Source organism: Lynx canadensis, chromosome A2, assembly GCF_007474595.2.
Source record: "Lynx canadensis isolate LIC74 chromosome A2, mLynCan4.pri.v2, whole genome shotgun sequence".
Taxonomy (NCBI): Eukaryota; Metazoa; Chordata; class Mammalia; order Carnivora; family Felidae; genus Lynx; species Lynx canadensis.
In genome coordinates this window covers 4,601,713-4,621,865 of record NC_044304.2, presented here as the reverse complement: position 1 = coordinate 4,621,865, position 20,153 = coordinate 4,601,713, and the positions used below count along the sequence as shown (strand labels likewise).

The following is a 20,153-nucleotide window of genomic DNA, read 5'->3' as shown; positions in this document are numbered from 1 at the left end:
CTGCTTTCTGCAGGCACAACGTGAGCTGGCCAGTATTTAACAAAACAAAACCGTTTTGTTTCCCTGGAGGTAGCCTCCTGTTTGTGGTGCAAAAGCTGGTTTTTCACCCACCAGAGTAAATTAAATCTGGCTTTAAGAATGTGAAAACAGGGGCGCCTGGGTGGCGCAGTGGGAAAAGCGTGTGACTCCTGATCTTGGGATTGTGAGTTCGAGCCCCACATTGGGTGTAGAGATGGCCAAAGATAAATAAACTTTTTTAAAAATGTAAAAATGAATGGTAGATAAGAAATGGTAACTACCTCCCATGACTATAACAGACCCCTGCGAGAATGAGAAATAATGACCGTAGGTTAGGAAATAAGGATTTTCAAGGTTCAAGGTTCAAGCTTCTATTTTTTTCCATTGCTGAAAAATAAGGTGTATATATATATATATATATATACATATATATATATACACTAAATTTTTATGTATTTCTTTTCTTTAACTGTCTTTTTTAAATGTTTATTTTGAGAGGGGGGGGAGAGGAAGAGCACGCAGGCAGAGAGAGAGAAAGAGAATCCCTAGCAGTCTCCACGCCATCAGCTCAGAACCTGACACCAGACTCTAACTCAGGCACCCGGAAATCATGACCCGAGCGAAAATCAAGAGTCAGATGGTTAACCGACTGAGCCACCCAGGTGCCCCAAATGTTAATACACCTTTGGTGCGACATTATCTTTATTTATTTTTTTAGTGTAACATTTCAATATGATAAAGCTTTTGCACATTTTGCTTGCATCAACCCAGTGCTTCAATATAGCCAAGTAGCTGTTGAGCATCAACCCTTTGCTTGAATATAACCTAGTAGCTGTTGAATCACAAATTAACCATCGCTTTTGCAGTCATTTTCACTGCCTGTAGATCAACACTGTCCACCAGAAATACGATGCAAGCTGCATGGCATTTTAAATTTTCTGGGAGCCCCATAAAAAAAGAGGAGGTGACATCCATTTTATCATACATTTTCTGTAACCAAATATCTCCACAATGTTATGCTTGCAACTTGTGGTAAATACGTTGAAAAAATATGCTGAAAAATATGTTAAAAAAACCCACCATCACGCTAATGATAATGTTATAATAATCATGTATTGATATTTAAGAGTAACCTATTAATATCTCGAAATTGTGAAAGATGCATTTTGCTTTGGTTTGTACTAAGCCTTTGAAATCTAGTACATATTTTATGTCTGCAGAGCATCTCAAGGAGGGTGCTCATCTTTTTTTTTTTAAGATTTTAATTTTATTTGTAAGTCATCTCCACACCCCACGTGAGCTTGAACTCATGGCCCCAGATCAAGAATCACACCCACCATTGACTGAGCCAGTCAGTGGAAAGGCACCCCTAGCCTTTCATTAGAAATACTTTGATCTGTATTTTAGGATTTGCAAAATGTACAGCTGAAAAGGTAGGTTGGCATATGCAAATTGTTCCAAACATGGGTTAAAAAGTTTTCTGAGCTGGGGCGCCTGGGTGGCTCAGTCGGTTAAGCGTCCAACTTCAGCTCAGGTCACGATCTCGCGGTCTGTGAGTTCTAGCCCCACGTCAGGCTCTGGACTAATGGCTCAGAGCCTGGAGCCTGCTTCCGATTCTGTGTCTCCCTCTCTCTCTGCCCCTCCCCCGTTCATGCTCTGTCTCTCTCTGTCTCAAAAATAAATAAACGTTAAAAAAAAAAAAGTTTTCTGAGCTAGCCACATTCCAAGTGCCCAGGGACCAGAGAGAGCTCAGGCTACCATTTTGGAGAGCCCAGGTATGGACCCTTCGGGTGTGCTCGAGCCCTTCCCCCTGCACACCTACCTATGAGTAAAACTACAAGAAGAAGATGGAAACCGTACATGACAGTGACTCCCAGCTGCCACCACTATCGGTAATGTGTCACCTGTACAATTGTTTAGCCCCTGGGCTTGCACAAACACGGGCTGAGCTTGACACAGCTCCCGCAGTGAGGGGTAAGCACTGAGAGCCTGTCCATCTCCTTCCTTTGACACTCCACTCCTGGGCAGGGATCTGCGTGGCTGACCCCTATGAGGTCACGGTGATGCAAGACTTCTTCATCGACCTGCGGCTACCCTTCTCTGTCGTGCGCAATGAGCAAGTGGAGATCCGAGCCGTGCTCTACAATTACCAGGATGTTGGGGAGCTCAAGGTGGGTTCCCAGGGGGGTGGGGGCAGAGGTATGATGGAGAGCTTGGATGGTTGGGGGAGGTGGCCGTGGCACCTGCCCCCCTGACTGATACTCTCTCCCTGGCAGGTGCGGGTGACCCTGCTCTACAACCCAGCCTTCTGCAGCCAGGCCACCGCAAGGAAACCGTATCAGCAGATTCTGGAAATCCCAGCCAAGTCCTCAATAGCCGTGCCTTTTCTCCTTGTGCCTCTGAAGGTCGGTCTACATGAGGTGGAGGTCAAGGCTGCGGTCTACAATCGTTTCCTCATGGATGGTGTCAAGAAACCCTTGAAGGTCGTGGTGAGTCCTTGGGGCACCTGCAGTCCCTTGTCCTTTGGGAGAGGCTCCTGTCTCCCCATGCTGTCAACCCAGGTTGGAGACACTGACTCTGAGACACCAAGAGTGTCCAGTGTCCAGCTTAGGATGCTTGGGAGTCCTACAAGTTTGGAAGCAACGCCAGGATTAGGGTGAGTAAGTGCGAAACACTTACATTTTCACTCTTTCCTAGTGATGAACATTCTCAAATATAATAGGAGATCAAGTCTTCAATAAAAATAAAAGCCTCATATCATCTTTCCTTAATATTTTCAAGCAAAATGTGAGATCATAAGAGCAATAGTGTTTTAATGCAATATTGTAAGGAAACCAAATTAATGCCAAAAAAATCCATGATACACAAAAGATCAAAATTTTAAATAGAGACAGTGCCAAGTCAAACCATAATTGGAGCCTGAAGCTAAAGGACAAATGAAGGCCCCCATCTACGTGTATTTTTTAATGGTTGAAATTGTTTAGTGGTTAATTTTCCCCTGTAATGTTAAAGTCATTGAAATAACAATGAAACATTAAAAAGCAAATGATTTAGTGTGGAGGTTCCTCAAAAAATTAAAAATAGACCTACCCTATGACCCAGCAATAGCACTGCTAGGAATTTACCCAAGGGATACAGGAGTGCTGATGCATAGGGGCACTTGTACCCCAATGTTTATAGCAGCACTCTCAACAATAGCCAAATTATGGAAAGAGCCTAAATGTCCATCAACTGATGAAAGGATAAAGAAATTGTGGTTTATATACACAATGGAGTACTACGTGGCAATGAGAAAGAATGAAATATGGTCCTTTGTAGCAACGTGGATGGAACTGGAGAGTGTGATGCTAAGTGAAATAAGCCATACAGAGAAAGACAGATACCATATGGTTTCACTCTTATGTGGATCCTGAGAAACTTAACAGGAACCCATGGGGGAGGGGAAGGAAAAAAAAAAAAAGAGGTTACAATGGGAGAGAGCCAAAGCATAAGAAACTCTTCAAAACTGAGAACAAACTGAGGGTTGATGGAGGGAGGGAGGGAGGGTAGGGTAGGTGATGGGTATTGAGGAGGGCACCTTTTGGGATGAGCACTGGGTGTTGTATGGAAACCAATTTGACAATAAATTTCATATATTGAAACAAAAAAAAACCAAAAAGGATAACAGAACCTAAATAAAAAAAAAAGAAAATGATTTAAAACTGACAGTGTTATTTTACAGTGATATATCTTATTTATACCCAAACTAGAATTTATTATAATATTTCTTTCCTTAATGGAACCAAACTCTTTTATTTATTTATTTATTTTTTTAGATTTTATTTTTAAGTAATCCCCATGCCCTATGTGGGACTTGAACTTACAACCCCAAGGTCAAGAATCCCATCCTCTTCCATCCAGGCAGACAGGCGCCCCCAGGAGCACAATCTTAATTATCCCTTTTATCAGGGGTCCCAGTGTGGCTCAGTGTGGCAACATGGGAAGAAACCCAAGAGGGCGCTGGAACCTGCACGGCGCTCCCCAGAGCCAGTGTGTCCACAACTCCCAATTCTGCACCCTCTGATGCTGGTAGCTTGAAATCTATCATGGCAGGGATGTTCACAGGATGGAAACTGCCAGTGCCACAAATCAGGATCTTTTCTTCCTGGAGAGATGGCTATCAAATGTTTACCAGCATGCCATGGAGGAGACTGGGTCTCCAAAGGAAAAGGTGTGCATTAGTACCAGCTTCAAGGAGAATGTGTGATGGAAGGGCACAAACAGCAGCAGTCCAGCATGGAAGGAGAGCTTCACTTGGGACATTGATAATAAGATAGCCCCTAGTTTAACTGAGCGCTTACTAAGTGCCGGGCATTGTACTCAGCACTTTATGACATTATTTTATTTTAAGGACATTTGAGAGGCAATGGGGTAAACTGACTCCCAGTCACAGAACTAGGATGGGTGATGCCATCGTGCCCATGCCCTGCTGATCAGCTGTGTCTGTTCTTTTATTCACCTGACTTCCCCCTCCCCCATCCCATCCCAATGCTGTTCAGCCTGAAGGGATCAGAGTCAACAAAACTGTGGCTGTTCACACACTGGATCCAGAAAACCAGGGCCAAAGTGAGTCAGCCACAGCAGAAGGGTTGAGACCTGGGGGTGGGGGGTAGGGGATGAATCAGAGCCTTGTGGGAGAGGGTGACGCCACGGGTCCCTCCCATTCCACTGGCAGACGGAGTGCAGCGAGAGGAGGTCCATGCCATAGACCTCAGTGACCAGGTACCAGACACAGATTCAGAGACCAGGATCCTCCTGCAAGGTGAGCTGCCACTGACCCTCGCCCAGGAAGGCACAGCTCTGGAGAAGGGGACCTAATTTCTCCTAATTCTGGGCATGTATACTACCGTGCGTCCCCTGCCTCCACTACAGCTAGAACAGCAGGCCACCTCCCTGATCTGTTTTATAGAAGGCTCCAGGCAGTATTTAGTTCAGCAAATAGCCTTTGCTGATAGAGAAGCTTAAATGAGAAACAGTATAGTTCAAGAGCAGGAAATTCTGGAACTAATTGTCTGAGTTGGACAACGGGAGCCAGAAGGGAAAAGAAGTTCCTGGAAAAGCACCTTGTAACCTGTAAGCTGTAAGGTTTTGGGGAGAGACCCTTGGTTTTCTCATCTGTGATGGGGTGAATAATAGTACCGATATCAAAGGCTTGTTGAGAGGATTAAATGAGATACTGTATGATGTTTCTCTAGAACAGCGCCTGGCAACAGCATGAAGCATGATCTAAGTATTGATGACGATTGTTCTGGAATTAATTTGCCACTTGTAACAAGAGGCTCAGGGAGCAGATTTGTGTGAAGCATAAGACCCCCTTCCCTACAAATGTAGACACCCTCCCCACTCCCCTACCCCCGCCTCCTACCTCCTACCATCACGTCCCCTCAGCCCCCAACTGCCCCTGACCTCTTTGGCACTGGCTGCCTGGAGCCTGGGATCGCTGGGGACAGCCCTGACCCTTCTCACCCCACCCCATGGTGGGTGAGTTGCTTGAGTCCCGTCCTCCCGCCCGGTTGCAGGGACCCCGGTGGCTCAGTTGACTGAGGATGCCATTGACGCGGAGCGACTGAAAAACCTCATTGTGATCCCCTCGGGCTGTGGGGAGCAGAACATGAAAAGCATGACGCCCACGGTCATTGCCGTCCATTACCTGGACCAAACGGAGCAGTGGGAGAAGTTGGGACCCACAAAGCGAAAGGAAGCCTTGCAGCTCATCGAAACCGGTGGGTCTGCCTGGGAGACCCTCTCTGCTCCAGCCACCTCCAGAGCAGGGTCCCCCCTGAGACCCAGGCCCCTTTCCAGGCCACGCCCTTCCTCTAAGCTCCTCCCCTTTCAGGATCCCTTCTTTTCAAAGACCTCCCTTGACCTTTGCCCTCTCTGAGACCCTGGGCCCCTCTGAGCCCTCTAGAACTCCCTCTCTCCCTGAGGCCCCCTTGCCTCTCTGAACCCCTCTCCTCTGAGAACTCCTTCTCCTTTTAGAAGTCCCTTCCGCTCTCCCAGAAGACTTCCCTGCTCAGCCCTGAGCCCCCTCATTCCTCCCTGAACCCCTGTCTCGCCCCTCAGAGAACCCTTGTCCCCTGAGCCCCTCCACTCAGCCCCTGCTCCTCTGGAGACACTTCTGGCTTCCCTGCAGGGTACTCCCAGCAGCTGGCCTACAGACAGGACAATTCGGCCTATGCGGCCTACCTGGACAGGAAGCCCAGCACCTGGTGAGCGGTTCTGGCACCCCACTGAGCAGGCCTGCCTGGGGTGTTCCAGCCAGGTGTCGCCCGAACACCCTGTGCTATGGACCCTCAGCCCACAGAGATGAGGTGCCCACCTTGAGCTGCCACGTGGCCTGTGGACATCAAGCGCCCCCTGTGGCTAGGCTGGCGCCTGCCTTGGGTGGGGAAGCTGGGCCAGCCTGTAGGCCCCGCCCCTCTCTGCTCATTGGTTTCCTGGAATGGCAGTCTCTGGATCCCGGAGGCGATTGGCTGACGCTTTGTGCCGCCCACAGGCTGACAGCCTACGTGGTCAAGGTCTTCTCTCTGGCAGCCAATCTCATTGCCATTCAGGCCGATGTCATCTGCGGGGCGGTCAAATGGCTGATCCTTCACAGGCAGAATCCCGACGGGGTCTTCCGGGAAGATGCGCCCGTAATGTCCCAAGCAATGACTGTAAGAAGCATGGGTTTCGGGCAAGCTGGGGGAGGGACGACTGGAGTCACAGGATAGACAGGAGAAAGGCTACCCCTTCAGCTGAGAGTGTCACTTTCCCAATGCGAAGACCAGAGACCTTCAGAGGCTAGTGCAACACCGAAGTCCCTCCCCCTTCACTCTGAAAATATAGAACCCTTCCCAGCTGTGGTTCTCCAAATGTGGTCCCCAGGCCAGTAGCTGCATAATCACCTTCAAACTTGTTAGAAAAGTATGATCTCAATATAGACGTGAGATGCAGGAATCAGAAACTTCAGGAGGAGGGCCTAGGGATCACAGTTGCTACAACCCCCCCTCCCCCTGCCATGAGGTGCTGATGCATGCATAAGGTGGAGAATCACTGCCTTAGCCTGACATTTCAGATTTCCAATCTCACACCATCCCCCTACCCCCATCACATGCCATCTGTACTGGAAGGAGCTTTGCTCTACCCAGCCACGGGGCCTTTGCACATGCTGTTCTCACTGTCTGTCATGCCAACCCTGGTCATCCTGCAAGGAAATCTTTCCTGATCTCCCCAACTGAGTCACACTCCCACTTTCCAATCTCACTGCCACAACCACTTCTCCTCCTGCACCGCACTCACCAATTTGTAATGATATGTCTACTGGTGAGCCAATTGGTTCATGTCTGTCTCCCCTACTAGATGGGGAGCACTGTGGGGGTTGGGGCTGGTGTCTAGTTCTTGTCCACCATCTTATCCACAGCACCAGCAACAATTGCTGAATCAATGAATACTGAAAAGTGTGGCCCACCTAGGGGAGATACTGCTGAGAGACTCAACCCTGCCTTGACCTGCTGACCCTACAAGAGGTTTGGTCAGCATGTGGGGACACAGTGGTCATATTATCCTTGTTTCTTGCTTCCCATTCTAGGGTGGCTACCAGGAGAGTGAGGAGAAGGATGTGTCCCTCACAGCCTTTGTTCTCATTGCATTGGAAGAGGCTAAAGATATTTGCAAGCAAAGGGTCAATGTAAGTGTCTGCGACCGTCTCCTTCTCGCCTCCCTACCCATGGCACATCCACCTTGGAGGGTGAGGTGTTGCATTCGGGTGATTCCCGGTCCTCCCAGTGCAATAGCAGCCACTACAGCAGCCATAATGCCCATAAAACCATAATAATTCCCAGCATTTTTTGAGCAGTTAACTAAGATACTCATCTAAGTGCTGCACATGCTAAGTCCTATAATCCTTCTGAGAGTCCGAGACGTAGGCTACTCTTCTTATCCCCAGGTTACAGGGGAGAAAACTAAGACAGAAAGAGATCAAAGAATGGGTCCTTTCTGCCTGCTTTACCCTGTCCAGAGAGTGTCAGCCAATTTCAACAAAAGCCCCCTCAGCCTGCTTTCCCCATCACTGCTACATGAGCAGTGCAGCATACCTTGCTGCTTCCCTGAAGAAAAGGCACAACCCAGACCCAAGAACACATCAAGGCTACTCTCTTAGTTCAGGAGATCTTTTAGGAAATTTTCCAAGGGGCCCATGACCCCAAAAAGGAAGTGATTACAAATATTGGCTCATGGCTGTCTCTTTTTCCTCTGGTTTTGGTTCTGAAGCAGAGAAGCTTAGAAAGATGGACTCCCGAGAGTCTCTGCAATTACTCCCTCTGTTTTGTCCTGGGGTTTGAGAGTGGTTTGTTTGACCTTAACTTGCCAAGGTGGAGAGCCCAGGATTTTACCTCAGGCAGCTGCCCCTCCCTTCATCGGACTCAAGATAGAGGGGACAGGGCTGTTGACTTGAGGGCCTCAGAGGGACCCAAGCCGTTCTGGGCCCAATAATTCCTCTCTCCCTGCCACCCAGCCTGCCCAGCAGAACTTGGCTGCCTTCCTTGGGGAAATAGCCAGACCAAACCTAGAGCTTTCAGATTCCCATAGGGGAAATTCTGATTGGCCCACCCCGGGTCAGGTGGTCATACCTGGACCAATCAGCTTGAGGGCAGGAAGTAGGTCTTACTGAGCAAATATGGCTGCTTCCACTGTGGCCGAGTGAATGAAAGACCGAAGTTTCTGCAAAAGTCAAGAGTAGATGGAGGACAGGCAGCTGGCGGGGAAAGGATTAGTTTCTGCTGCAAGGCACCAACATTTCCTCTACAAAATGGCAACACTATGCCTGAGTATAGCATAGGCTGTAGAACCAGATTACTGGGGTGCAGATGAAGAGTGTGCTGGGATCAGTCTGTGAAAGCCAACCGTTAAACTTCCAGGACTTTCACAAGGTAGTTGTTAAACACAATCATCCTTTTCAAGCAAATTATGTAAACTGACTTTAGACTAAACACTAAGCATTAAAAGCAAAGGTAAGAAACACTCAAAACTCATCACTTCCTGATTGTTTTATTACTTTCCCTCATTATCTATGACAAATCTATCCATCTCGAGGTTATGTACCTATAAGGTGGAAATGCTATCTACTTCTGTGCTACTTCTGTGCTACAACTCTGCATTCACTGACTCCACATAGTTTGAAATTGGCCACGGTAATATTTACACCAAGAAAGTTGGCGAACGCTGCACATCATGTCTTCCTCCTTCCATCATCTCTCTGGGTCTCAATCTTGTCATTCGTGCAGTAGAGATGATGATGAAAATAATGCCAACCCCATAGGATCCTGAAGTTCAGCGATTGCCTGTGTGACTGCCATATAGTAAGTGTTAGCTGTAAGGCTGATGATTAGAGAAGAGGTTTCCCAGTGGGGTGCTGAAGCTGGGTCATGCTAGGTCATGAGTGTCTATCTGCGACACATATTCTCCCCTTTATGTTCAGGGCCATTACGTTGATAGCTTGAAATTGCCCACAGTGGGAGCATTTACACCACAGAAATCGGCAGGCGATAAAACAGACCCCTGGCCCCCATACACACTCCGGAGAGCTGGTGCTTAAACTGTTACCAAAACACCACTGGGTATATAAACTGTCCCAGGCACATCAGAGTTACTCAGCAATGAGGCAGTTCACGGATACTAAAATGTCTGGAAAACCCAAAAAAGAAAAAAAAAAAAAAGATTCTAAACAAATATGTCCCAAGGACAGAATCCTTCCTCATACCCAAGAATTGGCATTTGTGTGATGCTTACCAGCTCTCTGTGGTTGCAATGTCCAACTTACCAGAGAACCAATCCTTTTTCTCACAGAGCCTGGAAAAGAACATCAATAAGGCAGGCGATTATATTGAATTCCACTATAGGAACCTGCGGAGACCATATTCTGTGGCCATTGCAGGCTACGCCCTGGCCCGATTAGGCAGGCTGAAGGAAGATCTCCTCAAAAAATTTCTGAGCACAGCCAAAGGTGAGTGGCAGCCTGGTGAAGTACAGAGGAATGCATGGCCATGGTTTGGGGGTGGTCATCTTGAGCTGGCATGTATGGCTCTAAGCTATGCTAGGATGGGCAGCTTCAGATTGAGCTGGGGTGGGTGGTGCTAAGCCCTGCTGGCTGAATGGGTCTGAGGTGTCAGAATCCTCACTGTAAGCTACACAAGAAGGTAGCATCATTCATTCAACAGCTATGTTTTGAGCACTTGCTATGACACAGGAACAAGGACGTGGGCTCCGACATCAGACAGACCCAAATTCAAATCCCCCTCTGCCACATTCTCACTGTGCGACTTTGTAAAAGTCACTGACCCTCCCTGGACCTCATCTGAAGAAGATACTTACATCATAGGTGGTTGACAAGATTGAAGGAGTAATGCAGGTAGAAGGTCCAGCATACAGTGAGAGCTCTATTCCGATGTTGTTGTCGTCATTATCTCAAGGGTAATTAGGATTAGATAAGATAATGCCATAGGGAATTTAGCACAGTGCCCAGCACACAGTGAGCACTTAATCATTGGCTCAGGTAATATACTGCATCAGGTTTGCACTCACTGATGTAACATGTGTCAGTACATATACTGAGGTGGTTTAGCACAATGGAAGCTTGTTGTTGGTGGACAGCTCTCTTCCAGACAGTCATGTGGAGATCTGGACCTCTATCTTTTCATGACTTTGCCACCACGGGGTGCTTGGGATCCACTCCATCTAAGCAGAAGGGGAAACGGTCAGGTGGATCATTCAAGGGAGGTAGACCAGGCATGGAAGGGGCCCCTAACATTGCCAGTGTCCATTCCATCATCCAGAGTTCAGTATGTGGCTGCACCTGCCTGCAAAGACATATGGGAGATGTATTGCAACTGTGTGCCCAGGAGGAGGGAGCAGTGTTGGTTTTTTTTTAATGTTCATTTATTTTGAAAGAGAGGGCATGAGCAGGGGAGAGGCAGAGACAGTGGGAGACAGAGAGTGCAAAGCTGGCTCTGTGCTGACAGCAGACATCTTGATGTGGGGCTTGAACTCCTGAACCGTGAGATCATGACCTGAACCAAAGTTGGAAGCTCCACCGACTGAGCCACCCAGGTGTCCCTGAGGAGGGAATGCTTTTTAATGATGATCTCTGCCACAAGTGCTTTCGTGGGCACTTGGGACATCGCAGTGAATACAGCACAGTCCCTGCCAACATGGTTCACATTCCAGTTGAGGAAACAAATGAGTAAATAGATTGCTATAGAGCATCACAGTGCTAAGACAGGACAGCACATGATGTTTTGAGAGACAGAGGGAGGGCCTCACAAACTCTTGGGGTGCCATTGAAGCTGAATTGTGCAGGATGGGATTAACCAGGAATACATAGAGGGTACAGAATGTGAAAAGGCCCAGCAAGTAAGAATGACCGTGGAAAGTTTAGGGAATCTCCTGTAGATCAGTGGGACTGCAGCTGAGAATTGAAATGGAAGAGTGAAGGTTAATGAAAGAAGAGAGTGAGGCAGGAGCCAGCAGATTGAGGGCCTTGGATGTCAGTCAGGACACCTGAACACCAAGGAGTCTATTGTGAGTCTTTTTCTGAGTTTTCTTGAGCCATCTCAGGCTGGACTGTGCAGTGAGGATGGGGAACGGGATGCGGGGGGTGCATCTCTTTGCAGAGAAGACAAGTTGGGAGGAGCCTGGCAAGCACCTCTACAACGTGGAGGCCACATCCTATGCCCTCTTGGCCCAGCTGGTGCTCAAAGACTTTGACTCTGCTCGTCCCATCGCCAGCTGGCTCAATGAGCAGAGATACTACGAAGGTGGCTATGGCTCCACCCAGGCAAGTGACCCCATATCCCCCAGGCACCTGCATGCCTACCTCCTCTGGCTTCCCACTGGTCTCCCAGAGAACATGTTAACCAAGAGGGGCAGTCCTTCTGTCCCACAAGCCACAGTGGCTGGAATGGAATCGAGAGGTCAGGATTTTTTAGTTGTGAACCCAGTGGTGTATTCCAGACTACATTCTGCATGCCCAAGCTGTGTTCTGAGCCTCCTGATATCTAGACCAGGATCCCAGTTCCACCAGCTCCCAGTGTTAGTTCATCTTACTGTGGGTTCTAGATCACGTTCTTGGACATCATCTAGGACAGCATATAAGCCTCTCTGACCCAGGAGAGTGGGTTCTAGAACACGGTTTCAATAGCCTCAGTCTCCAGTTGACCCCTTTCTTCCTGGAAAGCTGCCAGTCTCTGTCCATTTGAAATCTAGAGCATATGATCAGTATCCCCAAGATCCAAATTCATTCCTTTTTTTTTTAATTTTTTTATTTTAACGTTTATTTACTTTTGAGACAGAGAGAGACAGAGCATGAGCAGGGGAGGGGCAGAGAGAGAGGGAGACACGGAATCCGAAACAGACTCCAGGCTCTGAGCTGCCAGCACAGAGCCCGATGCGGGGCTCAAACCCACGGACCACGAGATCATGACCTGAGCCACAGTCGGACGCTTAACCGACTAAGCGACCCAGGCGCCCCTCCAACTTCATTCCTTTTACACAAATGGGTTCTAAACACATTCTCAGTGGCTCCAAACCTTTGTCCTAGACTCTGCCCTGGATGGGTTGTGCCATATTTTCAATGGTGCTAGAGTTTCAGTCCTATACCTACAATTTCTGGTGGATTCTAGACCTGTTCTCAGTGTGTCCAAGCTCTTGTCTAAGCCACTGTCCCTTGGAGAATCAAGAACAAGTCCTCAGGGTCTAACAACCCCTAATCTTATCCTCACCTTCTCTGGGGGAGGGGGTCCTAAGCTATAGTCCCAGTACCCCCTTCCCTCTGATCTGAGTCTCTTCCTTCCCCAGTGGGGTTCTAACCACTTTCTCAGTCTCCTGGCTCACCTTCATTCTTTCTCATGGGCTCTAGGCCACCTTCATGGTGTTCCAGGCCTTGGCCCAATTCCAGAAGGATGTCCCTGACCACAAGGACCTGAACCTGGAAGTATCCATTGAACTGCCCAGCCGCAGCTCTGCCATCAGGCACACCATCCTCTGGGAATCTGCTAGCCTCCAGCGGTCAGCAGAGGTACAACTGCCTAGCCAAACGCTTGCCATCCCCCTCCACAACAACCAGTGTTTGCCACAGGCAAGAAATAGGGCATATGACTGTAGCAACCAGGGGAAGGCTTGGTTCCCAAATCCTCTCTCTTCTCTCCCTGCTCCCTGCAGACCAAGAAAAATGAGGATTTCGTAGTAACAGCTAAAGGGAAGGGACAAGGCACCTTGTCGGTAAGGAACAGGAACACATACCAGCTTGGCCCGCCTTCTCTCAGCCCCTCTGGCCCCGAGGGACGCTCTTCTCAACTCAAGTGGGCTGACACTGCATTGCCCTGTGATCTCACCAGGTGGTGACAATGTACCATGCCAAGCTCAAAAGCAAACACACCTGCAAGAAGTTTGACCTAAGGGTTGATATACGACGAGCTCCTGAAGATGGTAAAAGAGTTAAGACCCTACCTGTTACCCTTCCCCCGCCCTCATTCTAATGTCTGCCTCCTTCCTGAGTTGGGACCCAGGGACATCCCCCTCCCATTTTTCTGTCTGTGTTTCTAGTCAAGAGGCCTCAGGAAGCCCTGAACACCATGATCCTTGACATCTGTACCAGGTAAGTGATGGGTCACTGGGGGTCATCTTGGCCATTCCTCTGTCTATAGCAAGACTTCTCCTTTCCATGACCTAATCCTTTCTAAGAGCATATTGTGCATCTGGTATTGTCTGAAGTACCTGCCAGGAGGTGGGTACCCCAGGCAGTCGTCACTTTGCATTGGCAGTCCAACACGAGCGATGGCCCCATAACCTGAAATTATTCAGGCACTGTCAACAAATCAGTGGGGGAAGTTGCCATTGTTGCATGACCTTTAAAGCGTTTTATCACAGCTTCAGAACTCTCAAACTGCCAGTTAGGAAGGTACAGAGAAATGGAAATTACAGTAACATGAGAATTTGTTTAGCATGCTGTAAACTACAACATTAGAACATGGAGATAACAAGCAATTCTTGTTCTCCTTTGTAAAACACTTACCAAAAGTGCTGTGGGTCTTCCTTCTGTTGTGTCACTTGGGGTAGGGATTGAGCAGGCATCTTTCCTGTGACACAGTGAACTGTCACGCTCCCTTCTAAGTTAGGTCAGCTTCCAACTCTAATCTTTTGAGCGGCCGATGTCACAAGACAGCCGGTCGGTCCCTCCAATGGCAGCAAGGGTGACATTCGCACAGTCTGCTGTTCCTTCTCTAACTCCGTTTCTGTGCTTTCAAATTTTACCTCCAGTGTCTTCATTTCTCTGCTGCCTTTCATCTTGGCTGGCAGATCCCTCTGCCAGTTGACCAGTTTCGTGAAACGTCATGCGGTTTATCCCTGGGAGATAAGGAAGTACCACAACCACAGGCCTTGCTGTCTGTGCATGAACTGCTCAGTGACCCATCACAGACAGACTTTGAAAGGAATGACGTGATTGGTCACTGACCGTGATGCGTGTCTGTGATTTGCACAATGATTGGTGGACCCAAGATCCAGAGACAAGATTTGTACTCGTATTTTATGCAATTACGACTAATGTACCCTGGTGCTGGGGGCCTGGCGTTATTGAGCTAGAGCATGGTAACATTTTCTCGTCTGCATTTTCTGGACAAATTGAGGCATGGAGAGGTCAAGTGACTCATCAAATGTCATATGGAGCTGGGATTTGAACCCGTGCAAAGGGGCTCCAGAGCCTGAGCTTTTAGTCACCTTGACCATGACATTGCCTTTCCTTTATTCCATTTGGGGAATTTTTCCCACAATCTAATATCCTTCTGTGCTGCTGTGTGGGAACCAGTAACCCCAGTCTCTGACCAGACCCCCTTGTGCAGACACTGTGCCCCAGGGCTGACCCTACCCTGGGACCCAAGTGCCCTCTCCCTGCCCTATTCAGGTACCTGGGAGACCAGGATGCTACCATGTCGATCCTGGATATATCCATGATGACTGGCTTTTCTCCTGACACTGGTGACCTTGACCTGGTATGAAGGGCTTGGGCTTGGGGGCTGGCATCAGTGGACGAAGGCTTGAGGGCAATTTTCACAAGTCTTACCCTTCCGCAGCTGAGCAACGGCGTTGACAGATACATCTCTATGTACGAGCTGAACAAGGCCTTCTCAAATAAGAACACCGTCACCATCTACTTGGACAAGGTAAGGCTTCCAATGGGGATCTGACGTCTACCAGGCAGGCCTCCTTCTGGGCCACACCAGGCCCAGTCTAGGAAGTGAGGGGTCTCTGCTGCTGGGTGGTGGAGGGAAGGGGCATAAAAAGAAGGTGGACAACCCAGGTCATCTCATCTTTTCTAAGCAGCTTACCTTCTGACCAGTCTCCTTCTAACCTCATTTTACACTTGCTTCCTCCATCTTCTCATCGTAGTCCTAAGCAACTTTTGAAAGGAGCCACTTGGGTTTAAAAAATAAAGTGCTCAGTGCTGAAAAGCATTCCCCTTGCTCCGCACCCCCTGGGTTTTCTCTCTCCGTGTTTGCTCTCCATCTGACTTTTGTCACTGCCTTCCTCTCTAATATTGACTTGAGCTTCCTCCTCTCCCCTACTTACATCTTCCCGATTCCCTATCCTCACATGCCCCCTGCTAACTTCCAAAATTCCCAAAGTCCCCTCACCGCATATTAGTCAGCATAAGTAACACTAGCTGCTGTAATAAACCTCTCAAGAATATGAGGGTCCCAACACAAGAGTCTTGTGCCTCCCACTCAGGTAAAGTCCAGTTGGGAGGCTAAGGAAAGGGTTTTCTGCTCCACACACTAAGTCAGGGATCTGCTCACATTCCTTCTTGGGGCTCTGCAATCCCTAGGATCTTAGAGTCCTCTGCTGGACCCCTCCTCTCTGGAAGAAAAGAGGATTGTGCATGAGCTAGTGGTTGACGTTTTCTGGTACTGGACTTTTTGTGCACTTAAATTTTTATAGGATTCCAACCTTACAGGGAAATTGCAGAGCAGTAAAACACAGTTCCATATACTCTCTACCCAACTTCATTAAGTGCTAGCCTGTCCCTCCAGTACACCTGTCTATGCATATCTATTTCTGTTTCTCTCTCTCTCCCTTTCTTTGTCTTTATTTTTTCAGCTTGAATGGGGTATCATTGACATATAAAATTGTGTAAGTTTAAGGTGCATAACATAATGATTTGACGTATGTGTATATTGGGAAATGATCACCACCATAAGTTTACTTAACATATTTATTACTTCACATAGTTTTAATGCATGCGTGTGTGTGTGTGTGTGTGTGTGATGAGACTTTTAAGATCTACCCTCTCAATAAGTTTTTCTTTTCAGTTTTCTAATGTTTATTTATTTTGAGAGAGACAGAGAGAGAGAACAGAAGCAGGGGAGGGGCAGAGAGAAGTAAAGACAGAATCCCAAGAAAGCTCTGTGCTGTCCAAGCAGAGCCCAATGTGGGGCTCAAAGTCACAAACCCATGAGATCATGACCTGACCTGAGATAAAGAGTCAGATATTTAACCGACTATGCCCTCCTGGTGCCATCCCATAACAACTTTTAAATATAGCATTCAGTACCATTAGCCATGGATGTTTTCATGGGCAGAGACAGCAGTCTGGTGGCCAGAACTCAATCACATGGCCACACTGAACTAGGAAAGGAAGCTGGCAGGGATAATGTAGCTTCAAGCCTTGGAGAAGTGGAAATGGCTGTGTTGAAGTGCTCATCAGTCTTTTGGTGGAGACTCCTGCTCCCTCACTTTCTCCACCACTGTCTCAACCCCCAGGACCCTATGCTGGGCTCCGTTCCGTGTCGCCCCACTGACCAGCCTCGTCCTTCCCCCCAGATCTCACACGACCTGTCGCCCCACTGACCAGCCTCCTCCTTCCCCCCAGTTCTCACATGACCTGTCGCCCCACTGACCAGCCTCCTCCTTCCCCGCAGATCTCACACGACCTGTTGCCCCACTGACCAGCCTCCTCCTTCCCCCCAGATCTCACATGACCTGTCGCCCCACTGACCAGCCTCCTCCTTCCCCCCAGATCTCACACGACCTGTCGCCACACTGACCAGCCTCCTCCTTCCCCCCAGATCTCACATGACCAGGAGGACTGTCTGACCTTCAAGGTGCACCAGTACTTCAACGTGGGGCTTATCCAGCCTGGGTCGGTCAAGGTGTACTCCTATTACAACCTGGGTGAGCAGCCCACCTAGGGTCTGGGGGGTCTGGGGGTCTGGGGGTCCTGAGGGTCCAAGGGATCCGTGCGAGGCAGGGGCCTGAGGGTCCCAGGGTTGGGGACCTGGCCTCTCCAGGTCTGAGGGACTGGAGTTGGGAATCCAAGCCCCTGGGTCTCTGGGCTGGAGGCCCTAGCCCTCTGACACCTCCCTGCCACTCTGCCCACAGATGAGAATTGCATCCGGTTCTACCACCCAGACAAAGAAGACGGGTTGCTGAGCAAGCTCTGTCACAAAGACATGTGCCGCTGTGCCGAGGGTGGGTGCAGAGAAGCATGGAAGGGTGGACACACACCCCCGGATCCTCCTTCCATGGGGGTGGCCCAAGGGGGCTCTGAAAGCCCACACCCAGTAGACACCCACACGGACCCAGGGGCGGGGGGCCCTGGACAACGCGTGTAATACCACCATGTCCCCCACTCATCCACCACACAGAGAACTGCTTCATGCACCCGATGGATGAAAAGATCACCCTGGACGAGCGTCTGGACAAGGCCTGTGAACCAGGAGTAGACTATGGTGAGTGGGCACGTGCACGTGGGTGCCTGGGTGAGCGACACTGTGTGGCCATGGCTGTGTGTGTGACTGGCTGTGAGTGCCCCTGGCTGCATATGGCTATACGTCAGCCTGTGGTTGCAGCCGATGTGTGTGTGGGTGTAAATGTGTTATGAGGGGCCATGAGTGCATGGGGAGCCATGCTAATGAGTCGGCCGGGTGTGCAGCCAGTGTGAGAGCGGATATGGTCGTCTGCCCGTTGTGTGTGTGACATTGTAGTCCTGCCAAGCCATGGAGATAAGAGACAGTGCTTGTGGGGGATAGTGGATGGGAGGTTATGCATAGGACTCCACTGTGGTGAATGTAATTGTGCACATGGCCGTGTGTGGCTGTGTGACGTGGTGGTTGTGGGAAGACATGTGGCAGGTGTGCTACTGGGGGGCAGGGACTATTGCACATGTGGCTGTGACCCTGCATGTGTCTGCTTGGGGACGCCATACGCCCAGGTGTGCCTGCAGCTGAGGGTCCCCGCAGCCCCCCTTGCCCGTGACCCCACCGTCCTTCCCCTCCTCCCCCATCAGTGTACAAGACCAGGCTTCTCAAGAAGGAGCTGTCAGAAGACTTTGATGATTACGTAATGGTCGTCGAGCAGATCATCAAATCAGGTCAGCCCTGCAGTCTGTGTTCTGTCTTTCCACTTCCTTCTTGCTGGTTCCCTGCCCTCCCCCACTCAGCGTCCCCGTCCGTCCCTTCCAGGCTCTGATGAGGTGCAGGTTGGACAGGAGCGCAGGTTCATCAGCCACATTAAGTGCAGAGAAGCCCTGAAGCTGCAGGAGGGGAAACACTACCTCATGTGGGGCATGTCCACCGACCTGTGGGGAGAGAAACCCAAGTGAGTGTCAGCCCTGTGCATGCCCCACCCCCCACAGTGGGTCGCCCCTTCCCATGCTTTCCCTGCCCTGATCCTGACCTGCCGTCCTCCCCCCAGCATCAGCTACATCATCGGGAAGGACACCTGGCTGGAACAGTGGCCAGAGGCTGATGAATGCCAGGATGAGGAGAATGAGAAGCTGTGTCAAGACCTGGCCAACTTCACTGAGAACATGGTTGTCTTTGGCTGTCCCAGCTGACCCCTGCCCACAGTCCCCACAATAAAGCTTCACTGAGAGTTCATGTGTCTCCCAAAGTCGGAAGGTCTTGGAGAGGGAGGAAGGGGCAGTTGTGATCCCCTGCTTCCTCCCCTGCAACTCCTTCCTCCCTGTGGATCACCTGCACGTTTGCTTCCTCCCCCGGGGAGCCCGTGCCCACATGCACCTGCACTGCACCTGCACGTAGTCTGAAGTGAGCCTGCATTTGCGCCAAGTGCTCACCTACTTGCTGTCTTTCCACCTGCATCGTGACCTGTGTGTCCTCTGCCTCCTCCTCTGGGTCCTCACCAGTATCTTCACCTACATCCTTCTCTCATCCACTGTGTGGGTACCAGTATCCTCACCTGCTTTACCCCAGCCCTCCCGAGCATCATTATGCACGAGGGCTCCACAGTCCTCTGCCTCCTCACCTTCATCCCCACCTGGATCCTCTGCCTCCTCATCGTCCTCCCCACCTGGATCCTCCACCTCCTCACCTTCCTCCCACCTGGATCCTCCCCCTCCTCACCTTCATCCCCACCTGGATCCTCTGCCTCCTCATCGTCCTCCCCACCTGGATCCTCCCCCTCCTCACCTTCCTCCCACCTGGATCCTCCACCTCCTCACCTTCCCCCCCACTGGATCCTGTCTTCTCACCTTCATCCCCACTTGAACCCTCTACCTCCTCACTTTAATCCCCACCTTAATCCTCTAACACCTCACATTCCTCCCACCTGGACCCTCCCCCTCCTCACCTTCCTCCCACCTGGGCCCTCCCCCTCCTCATCTTCCTCCCACCTGGACCCTCCCCCTCCTCACCTTCCTCCCACCTGGACCCTCCCCCTCCTCACCTTCCTCCCACCTGGACCCTCCCCCTCCTCACCTTCCTCCCACCTGGACCCTCCCCCTCCTCACCTTCCTCCCACCTGGACCCTCCCCCTCCTCACCTTCCTCCCACCTGGACCCTCCCCCTCCTCACCTTCCTCCCCTCCTGAATCCTCTCCCTCCTCATCTTCCTCCCACCTGGACCCTCACCCTCCTCACCTTCCTCCCCTCCTGGATCCTCCCCCCCTCACCTTCCTCCCCACCTGGATCCTGTCTCCCTACCTTCATCCCCACCTGGATCCTCCACCTCCTCACCTTCTCCCCACTTGCCCCTCATCTGCAGCTCCCTTACAACTCCATTCACTACTTTGCCTGCATTTCAAGCGGCTGTGCCCAGAAGGGGGCGTTA

The 20,153-nt window shown here is 50.1% G+C and overlaps 1 protein-coding gene across 2 annotated transcripts in view; it reads left to right on the top strand.

The window, feature by feature from the left end:
- LOC115499309 (complement C3-like) overlaps positions 1-18,922 on the top strand; it is a 39,827-nt gene extending 20,905 nt beyond the window's left edge. For both annotated transcript variants that reach the window (XM_030293124.1, XM_030293113.1), the window contains exons 20-41: positions 2,047-2,189; positions 2,295-2,507; positions 4,557-4,623; positions 4,733-4,819; positions 5,577-5,780; positions 6,191-6,266; positions 6,554-6,713; positions 7,628-7,726; positions 9,883-10,039; positions 11,706-11,869; positions 12,950-13,108; positions 13,252-13,311; positions 13,428-13,518; positions 13,636-13,687; positions 14,993-15,080; positions 15,162-15,251; positions 17,154-17,259; positions 17,467-17,556; positions 17,733-17,816; positions 18,374-18,457; positions 18,549-18,684; positions 18,781-18,922. In XM_030293124.1, coding sequence (XP_030148984.1) covers positions 2,047-2,189; positions 2,295-2,507; positions 4,557-4,623; positions 4,733-4,819; positions 5,577-5,780; positions 6,191-6,266; positions 6,554-6,713; positions 7,628-7,726; positions 9,883-10,039; positions 11,706-11,869; positions 12,950-13,108; positions 13,252-13,311; positions 13,428-13,518; positions 13,636-13,687; positions 14,993-15,080; positions 15,162-15,251; positions 17,154-17,259; positions 17,467-17,556; positions 17,733-17,816; positions 18,374-18,457; positions 18,549-18,684; positions 18,781-18,922 — 2,552 coding nt within the window. The remainder of the gene's footprint in view (positions 1-2,046; positions 2,190-2,294; positions 2,508-4,556; positions 4,624-4,732; positions 4,820-5,576; positions 5,781-6,190; positions 6,267-6,553; positions 6,714-7,627; positions 7,727-9,882; positions 10,040-11,705; positions 11,870-12,949; positions 13,109-13,251; positions 13,312-13,427; positions 13,519-13,635; positions 13,688-14,992; positions 15,081-15,161; positions 15,252-17,153; positions 17,260-17,466; positions 17,557-17,732; positions 17,817-18,373; positions 18,458-18,548; positions 18,685-18,780) is intronic.
- The last annotated feature ends 1,231 nt before the right edge of the window (positions 18,923-20,153 follow it).